Below are 14,843 nucleotides of genomic sequence, written 5' to 3'. Positions count from 1 at the left end.
AAATTGTGTATAGATCTCTGTATAGTAAAAAAAATTTAGAGACTTAGAAGGAAATAAATTACAAATAGAACATTTTCATTATATTATCTTTGAAAGTTTTTTAAAATATTTAATTTAATTAATTTATTTATTTGACAGAGAGAGAAAGGCGCAAGCAGATAGAGAATGGGCACTCAAGGGCCTCTAGCCACTGCAAATGAACTCCTGATGCATGCTCCACCTTGTGCTTCTGGCTTACGTGGGCCCTGGGGAATTGAACTTGGGTCCTTTGGCTTTGTAGGCAAGCACCTTAACCACTAAGCCAATTTCTCCAGCCCTGAAATTTTTTTTTCTTCTTACTAACTTATAACATTCCTACATTAAGGTATACTTACTGTAGCACACTAGTGAATTGTTTGAGGGTTACTTAATATAATTTCTCATTTTGTCTTTAGGCTTGTGTAGTAAAACGTGAATTTAAGAAGGCAGAACAGTTAATTAAACATGCAGTGTATTTGGCACGGTAGGTGATTGTTCTTAAAAATGCTATTTTAAATTGTCTCTTGACCTGACTTATTAATAGTTTCATATCTTTTTGTAGGGATCATTTTGGATCCAAACACCCAAAATATTCAGACACACTGCTAGATTATGGATTCTACTTACTCAATGTAGATAATATTTGTCAGTCTGTTGCAATTTATCAGGTATGTTTATGGTTTCACATTTGTTTTGTTATTCAAACTAAATTGACTTGCATTCTGTACTTGTATGACCATAGATAAGCCATATCTAGAAATAAAATTTGAGTGTTGTCCCTGTCCTACAGTGCTCACCATTACTTTACTAAGTATCACCTAGACTTAAAAGTGAGTGTTTTGGGAATTGAGAATCATTCAGGAATAGAATCATTAGGCTATAGGCCCATGTACCAGAGTACTTTTTTGTCTTCAGTTGCCCAGGTGGTGGCTCATGTTTGTGGTTGATTTATCAGGTGTTTTTGCCAGTGAGGTCTGATAACAATGATTTTAGGCCTTAAAGTTATTTCAGGTAAATTTCAGCTCTAGATTTCATAGTTCATGTTCAAAGAAGGACATAGAGAAAAGTATCACGGGGATTCCCGAAACAGGAATGACTAGTAATCCATCTACCTACTTAAAAAATTATTTTTTCAAACTTATTTATTTATTTGACAGAGAAGAGGCATATACACAGAGAGAGTAGATGTACTAGGCCTCTAGTAAATGAACTCCAGGTGCATGCGCCACCCTGCATGTCTGTCTTACATAGGTCCTGGTGAACTGCACCTGGGTCCTTTGACCTCACAAGCAAATGCCTTAACCACTAAGCCATCTCTCCAGCCCATTTTTAAAAATATTTTTCAAATTTATTTATTCATTTTATTAGCAGAGAGAGAGAATGGGCTATCTGCCTCTTAAGTCAGGCTTCCTCCTCTTCACAAAATAAGACCTTTTTTTTGTTTTTGTTTTTGTTTTTGTTTTTTTGAGGTAGGATCTCACTCTAGCCCAGGCTGACCTAGAATTCACTATAGAATCTCAGGGTGTCCTCGAACTCAGGGCAATCCTCCTACCTCTGCCTCCTGAGTGCTGGGATTAAAGGTGTGCGCCACCACGCCTGGCAAAATAAGACCTTTTGTGTGACTTTCAGGTTCTGTTGTCGTTTAAATCCAGTAGAACTTTATTGAGTACATAAACAATAAAGATGCTTAATTTTACTTAGGTGGTGTTTTCTAGAGTTGTACAATATTATGGAATATTTTTATGATACAGGCAGCCCTTGATATTCGACAGTCAGTGTTTGGTGGCAAAAATATCCATGTAGCAACTGCTCATGAAGACTTGGCGTATTCTTCCTATGTTCACCAGTACAGTTCTGGGAAGTTCGACAATGCATTGTAAGTTACACATTCCTTTTCAGTGAAGGGTGGAATACTGATTTTCCCCTGATACTTTGTACTTTATAGATTGAATTTGTCTTCCTGGTACTTTTAAGAGGATGCCTAAATGTTTTCAAAGTCCATGAGAATTGTGCTGGATTATAAGCCATTCATTTAGGCTTTATATAGTTTCATATTAAGATTTGTATATTTCCACTTAGAATATCAATTTTCATTGCAGTATTCCCTTTAGTAACTTTTGTTTGAGTACTAAGTAGCCTCTGCCTAAGTGGCAAATTAAATAACCTAAAAAAACTCCCTGATGAGAACACAGAATTACTGAATAAAATACAACTTTTTTTTGTTGTTTTTTTCAAGGTAGGGTCTTAGTCTAGGTCTAGCCCAGGTTGGTCTGGAATTAACTGTGTATTCTCAGAGTGGCCTCGAACTCAGGGTAGTCCTCTTACCTCTGCCTCCCAGGTACTGGGATTAAAGATGTGTGCCACCACACCCAGTCCCTGGATATCCTTTTACATTATATATTTTTAATTTGTTATATGTTATTATGTATATTATATATTTATATTTATATATTGTATTCATAGAGAAATTCTCAGTAACTGATAATACATGCTAAGATCCTCAGCCATGGACTAGGGTATGAACTCTGGGTAGAAGCAAATGTTAGAGGTCTCTGTAAGTTGGTCGTGTAGTAATCCTGGATTTATAGGATACTTGGCCTATAGTCTGTGAGTTAGATGTGAAACCCTTACATGAAGATGGGAAGGCAAGATCAAGGGTACACCTTCAGACCAACAGAAGCCAAGCTAAGGAAAAAGAGAGTTCAGTGGTAGAGAAATGTCTATGTCAGCTAGTGCCTGTTGTCTGTCAACCCAGATCGTGCAGATGTCGCTTAGATCTACTGCATAACATGAATCCAACATCAAAAATTTGAAAATTCCAAAGAAAAGAAAAGTCTCAGAAAGCTGGGCATGGTGGTACACGCCTTTAATCCCAGCACTTGGGAGGCAGAGGTAGGAAATCGCTGTGAGTTCTACTACATGGTGAATTCCAGGTCAGCCTGGGCTAGAGTGAAACCCTACCTTGAACAAAATCAGTAAATAAATAAAATAAATAAATAAAATGCAGGACTGGGGAGATGGCTCAGTGGTTAAGAATGCTTGCTGCACAACTCTTACAAGCTTAGGCCAGGTGCAAGAGCTCAGGCATCTGTAATCCCAGCAGAGGCAGGGAAATCCCGGAAACTCCCGGACTAGCCTGCCATGTGCAGCAGAGAGCAGCACAGGATACCCAGCGTAGACAAAGTGGGAGGCAAGGTCCTCCGCTGCAGTGTTGTGTCTGGCTCCACATGCATGCAGTGGCGTGCATATACACACCCAAAAACTTCTTAAAAGTTACTTACAGACACAAATTTAAGAATACATATTTCTTCTATGTGTGTCAGCAGACCTAAAGAATAGGATCAGAATCCTAAAAACTTTACTTAACAGAATTCTTTCTTTTTTATTTACTTGCATGTTTTTGCTTTTGGGGACACGTGGGGGGGAGACAGAGTCTCATTCTAGCCCAGGCTAACTTATCTTTTTTTTTTTTTTAAATAATTTTTATTCATTTGTTTGAGAGAGTGAGACTGCACGCTAGGGCCTCCAGCCACTCACTGCATACATACATGTGCCAGCTCACATGGGTCCTGGGGAATCAGACCTGGGTCCTTTGACTTTGTAGGCAAGGTTTAACTGCTAAGCCTCCCCTCTAGTCCCACGGCTGACCTGGAACTCATCCTGTAGACCCAAGCTGGCCTCAAAATCACAGTGATCCTTTTGCCTCCCAAGTGCTGGGATTAAAGGTACCTGGCTAGAATTCTTTTAATACTATAAAGTATATACATATGTTATTTTCTGTTTGTTTATTTGTTTCTTTTGTTTGTTTGTTTTTCCAGGTAGGGTCTCACACTGGCCCAGGCTGACCTGGAATTTACTCTGTAGTCTCAGGGTGGCCTCGAAGTCAGGGTAATCCTCCTTCCTCTGCCTCCTGAGTGCCGGGATTAGTGTACGCCACCACGCCCTGCTAAAGTATATATTCTTTAATGATTGAAATTAGTAAACTGGCCGGGCATGGTGGCACACACCCTTAATCCCAGAACTTGGGAGGCAAAGGTAGGAAGATTACTGTGAGTCCAAGGCCACCCTGAGACTACGTAGTAAAGTCCAGGTTAGCCTGGACTAGAGTGAAACCCTATCTTGAAAAAAAAAAATTAGTAAACTGTGGCCTACAGGTAAAAATGGTATTTTCCTGGAATGTTGTCATGCTCATTAGTTCATCTCTTTTTCTATGGCTGTGTTCATGCTATGATAGCAGAATTAAATAGCTATGAGAGAATGTGTAGCAAATATAACCAAAAGTACTGTCTGGCCCCTTACAGAAAAGAAAAGTGATCAGTAATATTTTGGAGGAAAAATAAAAAAAAAGGCAGGCTGGATGTGGCAGCACTTAACCTTTCTCTAATCTCAGCACTAAAGAGGCTAAGGCAAGAAAATAAAATGCAAGGCCAGCTTGAGCTACATAGTAAGACCCTGTCTCTAATAATAATAATATGATGATGGGGTGGGCAAGATAGGTATTACTGTTTTGGAGGTAGGGTCTAGCTGTGTTGCATATCTTGGCCCTGGTCTCAAGCTATTCTGTTCATCTTCTGGAGGGCTGGTAGTACAGATGGCCTAGATTTTGAAATGAAACAATTGAGCTTGAAAACGTAGTGATTACAGAAGAATACATCAGAAGAATACATCTAGACTGGAGAGATGACTTCGTAGTTAAGGTGCTTGCTGGCAAAGCTAAAGGATCCAGGCTCAGTTCCCCAGGACCCACTTAAAGTCAGATGCAACAGGGGAGGTGGGGGAGGGGGGCTGCTAGAGAGATGACTTAGAGGTTAAGGCGTGTTGCAGTCAGGTTCTCATTGCTGGTAGAAATCTCCCAACCAAGAGCAGCTTGTGGGAAAAAAGAAGTTTACTGTGGAGAACAAAGTAGAGCTAAGAGTTTTGAAAGTGATTGTAGATTGTTTTCTTAAAAAATATTTCTTTATTTGAAGGAGGGAGGGAAAGAGAGGATGGGCACTACAGGGTCTCCAGCCACTGCAAACAAACTCATGTGCCACCTTGTGCATATATGGCTTATGTGGGTACTGGGGAATTGAACTTGGGTCCTTAGGCTTCATAGACAAGTGCCTTAACTGCTAAGCCATCTTTCTAGCCTTTGTAGATTATTTTTAAGAACATTTATGTAGTCTGTTCTGGAAAAGCCTGTTCAGTGAGAATATGCCATGTGGGTATTGAAGGGGAGAGCATTGCAGATAGAGGGAGGTAGGTGCATAGGTGAGACCGCCAGGAAACTGCTTAGGCGTATGTGACTGGAGGGTAAAAAGCATTGGATGAGAAGAGCAGGAAAATGTCAGAGAGTTGGCAGAGTGAGAGATGATGTTGAACCTTGTGGGCTAGTGAAGACCTCTGTGGATGTTAAAAGTTAAGTTCAATTTTAGTCCCAGCATTTGGGATACAAGAAGTCAGAGGATTGCTGTGAGTTTGAGGCCAGCCTGGGACTACAGAGTAAGTTCCAGGTCAGCCTGGGCAAGTTCACAAAATATTAGTGATTTGGAATAAATTAATTATTGGGACTGAAGATGAAGCTTGGTAATAGAGTATTTGCCTAGTGTGGGCTGGGTTCAGGTCCCAGGCTACAACAACAAACAAAATATTCTTGACCATAATTTTACAAATAATTTCTGTCAGTATAATATTATGACTGCTTTTTTTAAAAAAACAAACAAACAGTGCTTTATCATTTGTAACTAAAAGGAAATGCCAGAATCTTGTCTATCTGTGTTGCAGATTTCATGCAGAAAGAGCTATTGGTATCATTACGCACATCCTACCTGAAGATCATCTTCTTTTGGCTTCTTCGAAGAGGGTGAAAGGTATCCTTTGTAATCTAGTCTCAGATAATTTTAAATTGATTATAGTAACAGCAAAAAATAAAGGGCATTTGTTTATTTCCTTAAAGGTAGGATTAGACTGTATATATCTATCTAATAGGCGATTGTCTCAACTCCATCTAAGGATTTTCTTTTTGTTGTTTTTGTTGTTGTTGCTGGGGTTTTTGTTGTTGTTGTTGGTTTTTCAAGGAAGGGTCTCACTCTAGCCCAGGCTGACCTGGAATTCACTATGGAGTCTCAGGATGGCCTCAAACTCATGGTGATCCTCCTACCTCTGCCTCCCACGTGCTGGGATTAAAGGTGTGCACTGCCACACCGGCTTTCTTGCTTGCTTGCTTGCTTTCTTGCTTTTTTTTTTTTTTTAATATTTATTTGTTTGAGAGAAAGAAGCAGAGAGGGAGTATGGACACATCAGGGTCTCCAGCCACTGCAGTCAAAATCCAGACATATGTGCCACCTTGTACATCTGCCTCTACATGGGTACTGGGGAATTGAACCTGGGGCCTTTGGCTTTGCTGGCAAGCACCCTAACTGCTAAGCCATCTGTCCAGCCCTTCTTCCTTTTATTTAACTTTAATCCTCTTTTACTTAATGAATTTACTTTGTTAGCGTGATTGAACCATGCTTATAATAATCCCATGCAAACTGGATAAATGTTACCTTAATTTCAGATTGCCTTAATTCTAATTTATTTAAAAAATTAAGTTAGGAGCCAGGCATGGCAGCACATGCCTTTAGTCCCAGCACTCAGGAGGCCAAGGTAGGAGGATTGCCATGAGTTCAAGGCCACCCTGAGGTTACATAGTGAATTCCAGGTCAACCTGGGCTAGAGTGAGACTCTACCTTGAAAAACCAAAAAAAAAAAGTAGCAAAAATAAATAAATTGATAAAAGCTATCCAAAGCCCCACCAGTCCTAAATCATCATTTTAATTATTTTAGACCCCCCTCCCCATTTTGAGGTAGAGTCCTATGCTGACCTCAAACTCACAGTGATCCTATCTCTGCCTCCCAAGTTTATTACCTGATTTTTTTCATTTAATAAATGATGAACATTTAGGTATGTACTCATTCTTCTAGTATATTTTATTTTTATAACTGAATTTTACTGGTTTTAAACATTTTCTTTAAAAATGGTAAAGTAAAGTTAACTTATTAGGCCTACCTCTGTTCACATGGGCAGTCTGCAAAAAAATAAAATTACCTGTAAAGGGATATATTTATTCTTAAGGTTTTATATGGAATTTGAATGCATTGAATGGATTTTGAAATTGAAATGCCTTCTGGTCTGATTTGGTTGGAAATTCTTTTAGTTGTATTTGGTTAAAGGTTCTATGAAGGCTGGTTTCAAAATTTTCAAAAGTGCTTAGGTATTCCTTGACACAGTTTTGTAACTTAAAATTTAAAAGTATATATATTTAATTATTTTAGGAGGAGGGAGAGGGAGAGAGAAAGGGGATGCCAAGGCCTCTTGCTACTGCAAACCAACTCCAGATCTATATACCACTTTGTGCATCTGAGAAAGTGAACCCAGGCTGTCAGGCTATGCAAGCAAGTGCCTTTCACCCCTTCAGCCCATACTTTTTATTTTTTGCCCCTTCTGCCACTTACTCCCCCTCCCTTTTTTTATCAAGGTAGTGTCTCTCTCTAGCCAGGGCTGGCCTATTACTCATAGCAATCTTCCTACCTCTGACTCCCAAGCACTGGGATTAAATGTGAGCTCTACCTTGCCTGGCCCATTACCCTTTTAAAAAAATTACTTTTGTAGGCGTGTACTTGTGGGCATGGTGGTGCATGTCTTTAATCCCAGCACTGGGGAGGCAAAGGTAGAAGGATCACCATGAGTTCCAGGCCACCCTGAGACAACATAATGAATTCCAGCTCAGCTTGTACTAGAGTGAAACCCTACCTCAAGAAACAAAACAAATTATACATATATATGTATATATATATAAAATCTTTATATTATTTATAATACATGTTATTTATAATATAATACATACATATATATATTTTTTAGTGAGTGAGAGAGCATTGGTGCAACAGGGCCTCTGGCACCACAGTTGAACTTTAGACACATGCGCCACCTTGTGCACATGTGTTACTTTGTTTATCTGGCTTATGTGAGAGAGTCGAGACTTGGTCCTTAGGTTTTACAAGCCTACTCCTAAGCTATCTTTCCAGCCCTTAAAAATATTTTTTTCCAGGGCCAGGTGTTGTGGATCACGCCTTTAATACCAGCATTTGGGAGGCAAAAGTAGGATCATCATCATGAGTTCGAGGCCACCCTGAAATTACATAGTGAATTCCAGGTCAGCCTGGGCTGTAGTGAGACCCTACCTCAAAAAAAGAAAGAAAAGAGAAGAAAAAAATTTTCCCTTTTCTCTCCTTCCTTCCCTCCCCCCCCCCCTTTTTTTTGAGATAGATTCTCATGTAGCCCAGGCTAGCTTTGAACTCCTGATCTTCCTGCCTTGGATCACCCAAGTATTGGGATTAGAGGCATGTGCCATTATGCTATTTACTTTTAAAAACAAATTCTCAGGACTGAAGAGATGGCTCAGTGGGTAAAGGAGCTTGTGTGCAAAGCCTGACAGCCTGGTGCACAAAGTGTCATATGCATCTAGACTTTGTTGTGGCAAGAGGTCCTGTTGAACCCATTCTCCTAGCTCCTCCCTTCCTCTCCCCCCTCCCTTTGCAAATAAATAAATTAAAATGTTTTTCTAAAAATAAAAACAGGGTTGAAGAGATGGCCTAGCAGCTAAGGCACTTGCCTGCAAAGTCTAAGGACCCATGTTCAATCTCTCTCCAGATCCCACATAATGCAAACACATGGGCACACATGTGCACTAGGTGGTGCAAGCATCTGGAGATGATCCAGTGGCTGAGGCCCTGGCGTAACAATATTCTCTCTCTCTCTCTCTCTCTCTCTAAAAAACTAAAACTCAAATTCTCATCAGCAAAATGTATAATGGCCTATTGAAATAGAAGCTAGTTTTGCAAAATAATTTTAATATACCATTACTTTTTAAATGTATTTATTTTTGGTTTTTCAAGGTAGGGTCTCAATTTAGGTCAGATTGACCTGGAATTCACTACGTACTCTCAGGCTGGCCTCGAACTCACAGTGATCAGCCTCCCAAATGCTGGGATTAAAGACATGGACCAGCCGGGCATGGTGGCACATACCTGTAATCCCAGCACTTGGGAGGCAGAGGTAGGAGGATTGCCATGAGTTCGAGGCCACCCTGAGACTACATAATTAATTCTTTTCTTTTTGTTGCTGTTTGTTTTGGTTTGGTTTGGTTTTTTGAGGTAGGGTCTCTAGCCCAGGCTGACCTGGAATTCATTATACAGTCTCAGGGTAGCCTTGAACTCACAACAATCCTTCTACCTCTGCCTCCCATGGGACTAAGGTGTGTGTACCATCATGCCTGGTTTATTTTATTTTAAATGTTCATTTGCAAGCAGAGAGAGTGTTGGCATGCCAGGACCTCTTGTTGCCCCAGATACTTATACTACTTTGTGCATCTGGCTTTCAGTGGGTACTAGGGAGTTAAACTCAGGCCAGAACACATTGCATGCAAACACCATGAGCCCTCTCCCTAGCCTAAACTTGAAGTTATTATAGTATGCAAAATAGAATGATTTCCCCTTTCCCAAGAATTATACAGTTAATTGAATTGTTTTGGTTCAGTGTGGTGGCACAGGAAAGAGAATTGCCACAAATTCACAGTGAGTCTAGAGTACATATTACAACCCTGCCTTAACCTTCTTCCACCATGAAAAAAGTAAATATTTGATTTTGACCAATACTAAGCCATAATATATTCAATATTTAAGAAATAGTTGTAAATGAATGGAATGCAAAAGAAAGAAATAGTTGTAATCTTTAATTTTCAATCAGATTTGAAGAATGGATTTAAAGTATCTGTTGCTTTCTTTATTCAGCACTTATTTTGGAGGAGATTGCAATTGACTGTCATAATAAGGAAACAGAACAGAGGCTGCTTCAGGAAGCGCATGATTTACACTTGTCTTCACTCCAGCTAGCTAAAAAGGCTTTTGGAGAATTTAATGTACAGACTGCGAAACACTATGGTAACCTTGGAAGACTTTATCAGTCAATGAGAAAATTTAAGGTAAATATGGTTTATATTCTATGCCTAAATTAATAAAATTTAAATAATGAAGTATACATTAATTGATGAGAAAAATAGCATCAAACACTGAAGTCAAGTTATAATTAAAAAATATGTAAAGATGGGCTCCAGAAAGCCAAGCGCCACATGTTCTCCCTCATATGTGGATCCTAGCTACAGATGATTTGGCTTCTGCGTGAGAAGGAAAAAACTCAGTAGAAGATGCCAGTAAGTTAAAAAAGATATAAAGGGAAGAGAAAGGAAGGGAGGAGGGTACTTAATAGGTTGGTATTGTATATATGTAGGTAGAATGATTGAGATGGGAAGGGGATATGATGGAGAATGGCATTTCAAAGGGGAAAGTGGGGGGGAGGGTATTACCATGGAATATTTTTTATAATCATGGAAAATGTGAATAAAAATTGAGAAAAAAATTATATAAAGATGGGCTAGAGAGATGGTTTAGTGAGAGAGTGCTTGCCTGTAAAGCCTAAGGATCCAGGTTTGATTCTCCAGATTCCACATAAGCCAGAGGCCCTGGTGCACCCATTCTCTCCCTCTCCCTGTCTGTCTCCCTATCCCCCCCTCTCTGTCTCAAATAAATAAATAAATATTTTTAAAAATCATAATGATAAATAAAATTATATAGAGATGTGGGGCTAGGGAGGTGACTCCATGGTGAAGGTGCTGGCTTACAAAACCTGCTGGCTTGAGTTCATTTCCCCACTACCCATGTAAAGCCAGATGCACAAAGGGCACATGCATTCAGAATTCTTTTTGCAGTGGTGAGGGGCCCTAATGTGCCCATGTTCTGTCTGTCTCCCCCCACCAATTCTCTCTCCCTGCTTGCAAATAAATAATCTGGGATGGAGAAATGGCTCAGCAGTTAAAGGTACTTGCTTGCAAAGTCTGACAGCCTGGGTTTGCTTCCCCAGGACCCACATAAACATAAACCCATGCACAAAATGTGTGCTTGTATGCATGAATCTGAAGTTTGTTTACAGTGGCAAGAGGCCCTGGCGCACCTATACACACACACACACACACTCTCATTCTCTGCTTGCAAATAAAGAAAATATTAATTTAAAAAGTATAATGTAACCATCAGTCTGGTATAATTCTTTTTCAGGAAGCTGAAGAAATGCACATCAAAGCCATTCAGATTAAAGAACAACTTCTTGGTCAAGAAGATTATGAAGTAGCCCTTTCTGTGGGACATTTGGCATCTTTATATAATTATGACATGAATCAATATGAAAATGCTGAGAAACTTTATTTGCGATCAATAGCAATTGGTATGTTACTTTCAGATTTTCTTTAATCTGTTGACTAGAGATCACATGTCAGCATTTTTATACACTGTATAAAGAATGTTACTACTTAAAAAAAAAAAACTCCAGCATGGTAGCACACACCTTTAATTCCAGTACTCAGTAGACAGGAAGAGGATCACTGTAAGTTACAGGCCAGCCTGGGACTGCAGTGTAAGTTCCAGGTCAGTCTGGATTAGAGTGAGATCACACCTCAAAACAAACTGGGGAATTAAACCTGGCTCCTTAAGGCTTGGCAGGCAAGCACCTTAACTGCTAAGCCAGTTCTCCATCCCCTTTTCATGATTTTTTTTTTTCAAAAAAAATATTTATTGTGTTTTGTTTTTGGTTGTTTTTTTTTTGAAGTAGGCTCTCACTCTAGCTCGAACTGGAATACACTCTGTAGTCCCAAACTGGCCTCAAACTCCCAGCAGTCTTTCTACCTCTGCCTGAACTCATAGTGATCCTCCTACCTTTGCCTTTTTTTTTTTTTTGAGGTAGGGTCTTGCTCTAGCCCAGGCTGACCTGGAATTCACTGTGTGTTCTCTGGGTGGCCTCGAACTCTCAGCGATCCTCCTACCTCTGCCTGCTGAGTGCTGGGATTAAAGGTGTGCGCCAACATGCCCCAACAAGCCATCTCTCCAGCTGCCTTCTCGTGGTTTTTGTTCTATTTTTTTAGTGTCATTTAAATTATTTTATTTATTTGTGTGTGTGTCTTTGTGTATGGACTAGCTAGGGTTTCTTGCTGCTGCAAATAAAATGCTCATCTGGCTTTACGTGAGTGGCTGAGGAATTGAATCCATGCCAGCAGGCACCTTTAAATGCTGAGCTATCTCCTCAGACCTAGCTTTCCATATTTTTAACATAATAGATGAGATTTACCTGACTTTTTACAATATTTTTTTTATTTACTTTATTTGAGAGAGAGAAGTTGACAGAGGGAGAGAATGGTAATGTGCTGAGCCATCTCTTCAGCCCAAATGTTCAAGTCAGGGTTTTTTGTTTTTTGTTTATTTATTTATTTATTTATTCATTCATTTTCAAGATAGGGTCTTGCTCTAGCCCAGGCTGACCTGGAATTCACTATGTAATCTCAGGGTGGCCTCTAGCTCTTGAACTCACTGTGATCTTCCTACCTCTGCCTCCCAAGTGCTAGGATTAAAGGCATGCACCACCATGCCCGGCTGTTTTTTGGTTTTTTTTTAATACTTAGAATGGGTACCCCTAGTCATTGCAGATAAACTCCATACCCATGTACATCTGGCTTATGTAGGTTCTGGGGAATTGAACCTGGGTCCTTAGGCTTCACAAGCAAGTGTCTTAACTGCTAAGCCATCTCTCTAGCACTCCCCCTTTTTTTCAGGAAGTGGGGAGAGAAAGAATGAACAGGCATACTGAGACCTCTTGCCAGTTACAAATGAATTCCAGATGCATGTACCACCTTGTGCATCTGGCTTTACATGAGTATGGGGTAATTGAACCTGGACGATCAGGGTTTGCAAGCAAGTACCTTTAAGTGCTAAGCCATCTTCCCAGTCCCAAATTTGCCTAACTTTGAACTTATATTCAATGGAGTGTATTTTTGCATCTGACATAGTGGACATGAATTGTAAAATACATCTCTATTATTACATATCAGCCACTTGTTAATTTAAGTCCATGACTGTATAAGACTTGATTTGGTTAGTGCGCCATTTATCCACCTTACTATTAATGGACATGTGGAGCTTTTGAGTTGTCTCCATTTCAGAGTATTGCAGAATACAATACCGTGGCCATCACCATACGAAGTACCTGTTAAGTCTCTTGCCCATTTTCCTATTGAAGTAGTTTGTCAATATTGACCTTATATAATAGAAATATAAATAGGACATGCCTTTGTTGGTTACCTGTACCTCATATACTCATTTTTTTTAATCTTCTCATTTTATTATTTGTTTGCCTAAGGGTCCCTTTAAAAGAACAGAACTCCTTAATTCTATTTTTTTTTGGTGGGGGGTTGAGGTAGTGTCTTACTTTTGCCGAAGCTGACCTTCTATTTTTACTTTTTATATGGGCGGGGAGAGAGAGAGAGAGAGAGGAGAAGAAAAGGAGAATGAAAATGGTGTGCCAGGACCTCTTTCTGAGGCAAAGACTAGATATAATGCACCATTTTGTGCATCTGGCTTTACATGAGTACTGGAGACTTGAACTCCAGGCCTGCAGGGCTGTGTAAGACGAGCACCTTTAACCACGGAGACATATCCCAAGCCCTGTTTAAATTTTTTCAAACAGTGTTTCATGTAGCCCAAGCTGACCTCAGACTTGCTACATAGCTGAAGCCACCTCCCATGTTTTGGGTTACAGGCATTGCCACCACATGTAGGCTCACAGTTCTGTGATTTTAACATGATTAAATTTTTAAGTTTGTTGTCGTTGTTGCTCTTAGTAGTACTTTTTGCATTCAGCTTAAATGCTTTTGGGGGGCTGGAGAGATTGCTTAGTTGTTAACAGTATTGCCAGCAAAGCCAAAGGACCCAGGTTCGATTCCCCAGTACCCACATATAGCCAGGTGCACAAGGTGGTACATGCATCTGGAATTCATTTGCAGTAGCTGGAGGTCCTGATGTGCCCATTCTCTGTTTAATACAAAAACAAAATATATGCTCTTTTCCTACAAGTCATGAAAATACTCTCCTAAAATACTTCTTTTGGAAACTTAACTCCTCACACTTAGATCTAGAGTTCTAAGCTTGGGCTGTGTGGAGAATGCGCACGAGCATGTGGCAGCTAAGTGAGGACCTGGCTGGACGGGCACTCACGCTGTTTGGGGTTAGACTAGTTGAGTAGGAAGCCCCAGCAGTCTTCCTGTCTCCGACCACATCAGCCCTGGAGTTACCGGCTTGTGCAGCCATGCCTCCACTTTTCACAGTGCCGGGGAGCGAATTCAGGTCCTCATGCTTGTGCAAGCCTCGTACTGCTGTGCCATCTCCCCAGGCTGAAAATTCATGCATGCTGCAAGTGTGAGGTAGAAATCACATTTCCCTTTTTATGCTTATGCTGTTGGCCTGGGATTGTTGCTTCCGCAGACTGTCCTTTTCCCTTTGCTGTGCTGCACTTACCAACCAGCTGGGGCTCCATATACACACAGGGCTCCCGTAGCCATTCTGGGTTCACTTCCTTGGTCCTGAACTAGTAATTTTTTAAAAGTTTGTTTTTTTGAGGGCTAGGGAGATGGCTCAGCAGTTAAAGGTACTTGTTGCAAAGCCTGCCAGCCAGAGTTCCAGTTGCCCAGTACCCATGTAAAACCAGATGCATAAAATAGCACAGACATCTGGAGGACATTTTCAGTAGCAAGAGGCCCTAGTGCACCCATTCTGTGTCTCTCTTGCTGACACTCTTGCTCAAAAAAAATTTTTTTTAAATTTTTTTAGCTAGGCATGGTGGCACATGACTTTAATCCCAGCACGTTGGAGACAGCAGTAGGAGGATCACCATGAGTTTGAGGTCAGCCTGGGCTACAGTGAAACCC

At 40.3% G+C, this 14,843-nt stretch overlaps 1 protein-coding gene across 1 annotated transcript in view; it reads left to right on the top strand.

The window, feature by feature from the left end:
* Appbp2 (amyloid beta precursor protein binding protein 2) overlaps positions 1-14,843 on the top strand; it is a 68,177-nt gene that overhangs the window by 50,346 nt on the left and 2,988 nt on the right. Inside the window, exons 7-12 of the mRNA XM_004664533.2 lie at positions 435-502; positions 581-686; positions 1,770-1,894; positions 5,782-5,867; positions 9,832-10,022; positions 11,152-11,317. Coding sequence (XP_004664590.1) covers positions 435-502; positions 581-686; positions 1,770-1,894; positions 5,782-5,867; positions 9,832-10,022; positions 11,152-11,317 — 742 coding nt within the window. The remainder of the gene's footprint in view (positions 1-434; positions 503-580; positions 687-1,769; positions 1,895-5,781; positions 5,868-9,831; positions 10,023-11,151; positions 11,318-14,843) is intronic.

This window comes from Jaculus jaculus, chromosome 9 (assembly GCF_020740685.1).
Source record: "Jaculus jaculus isolate mJacJac1 chromosome 9, mJacJac1.mat.Y.cur, whole genome shotgun sequence".
NCBI classification, from domain to species: domain Eukaryota; kingdom Metazoa; phylum Chordata; class Mammalia; order Rodentia; family Dipodidae; genus Jaculus; species Jaculus jaculus.
This window is presented reverse-complemented; position numbering and strand designations above follow the sequence as displayed.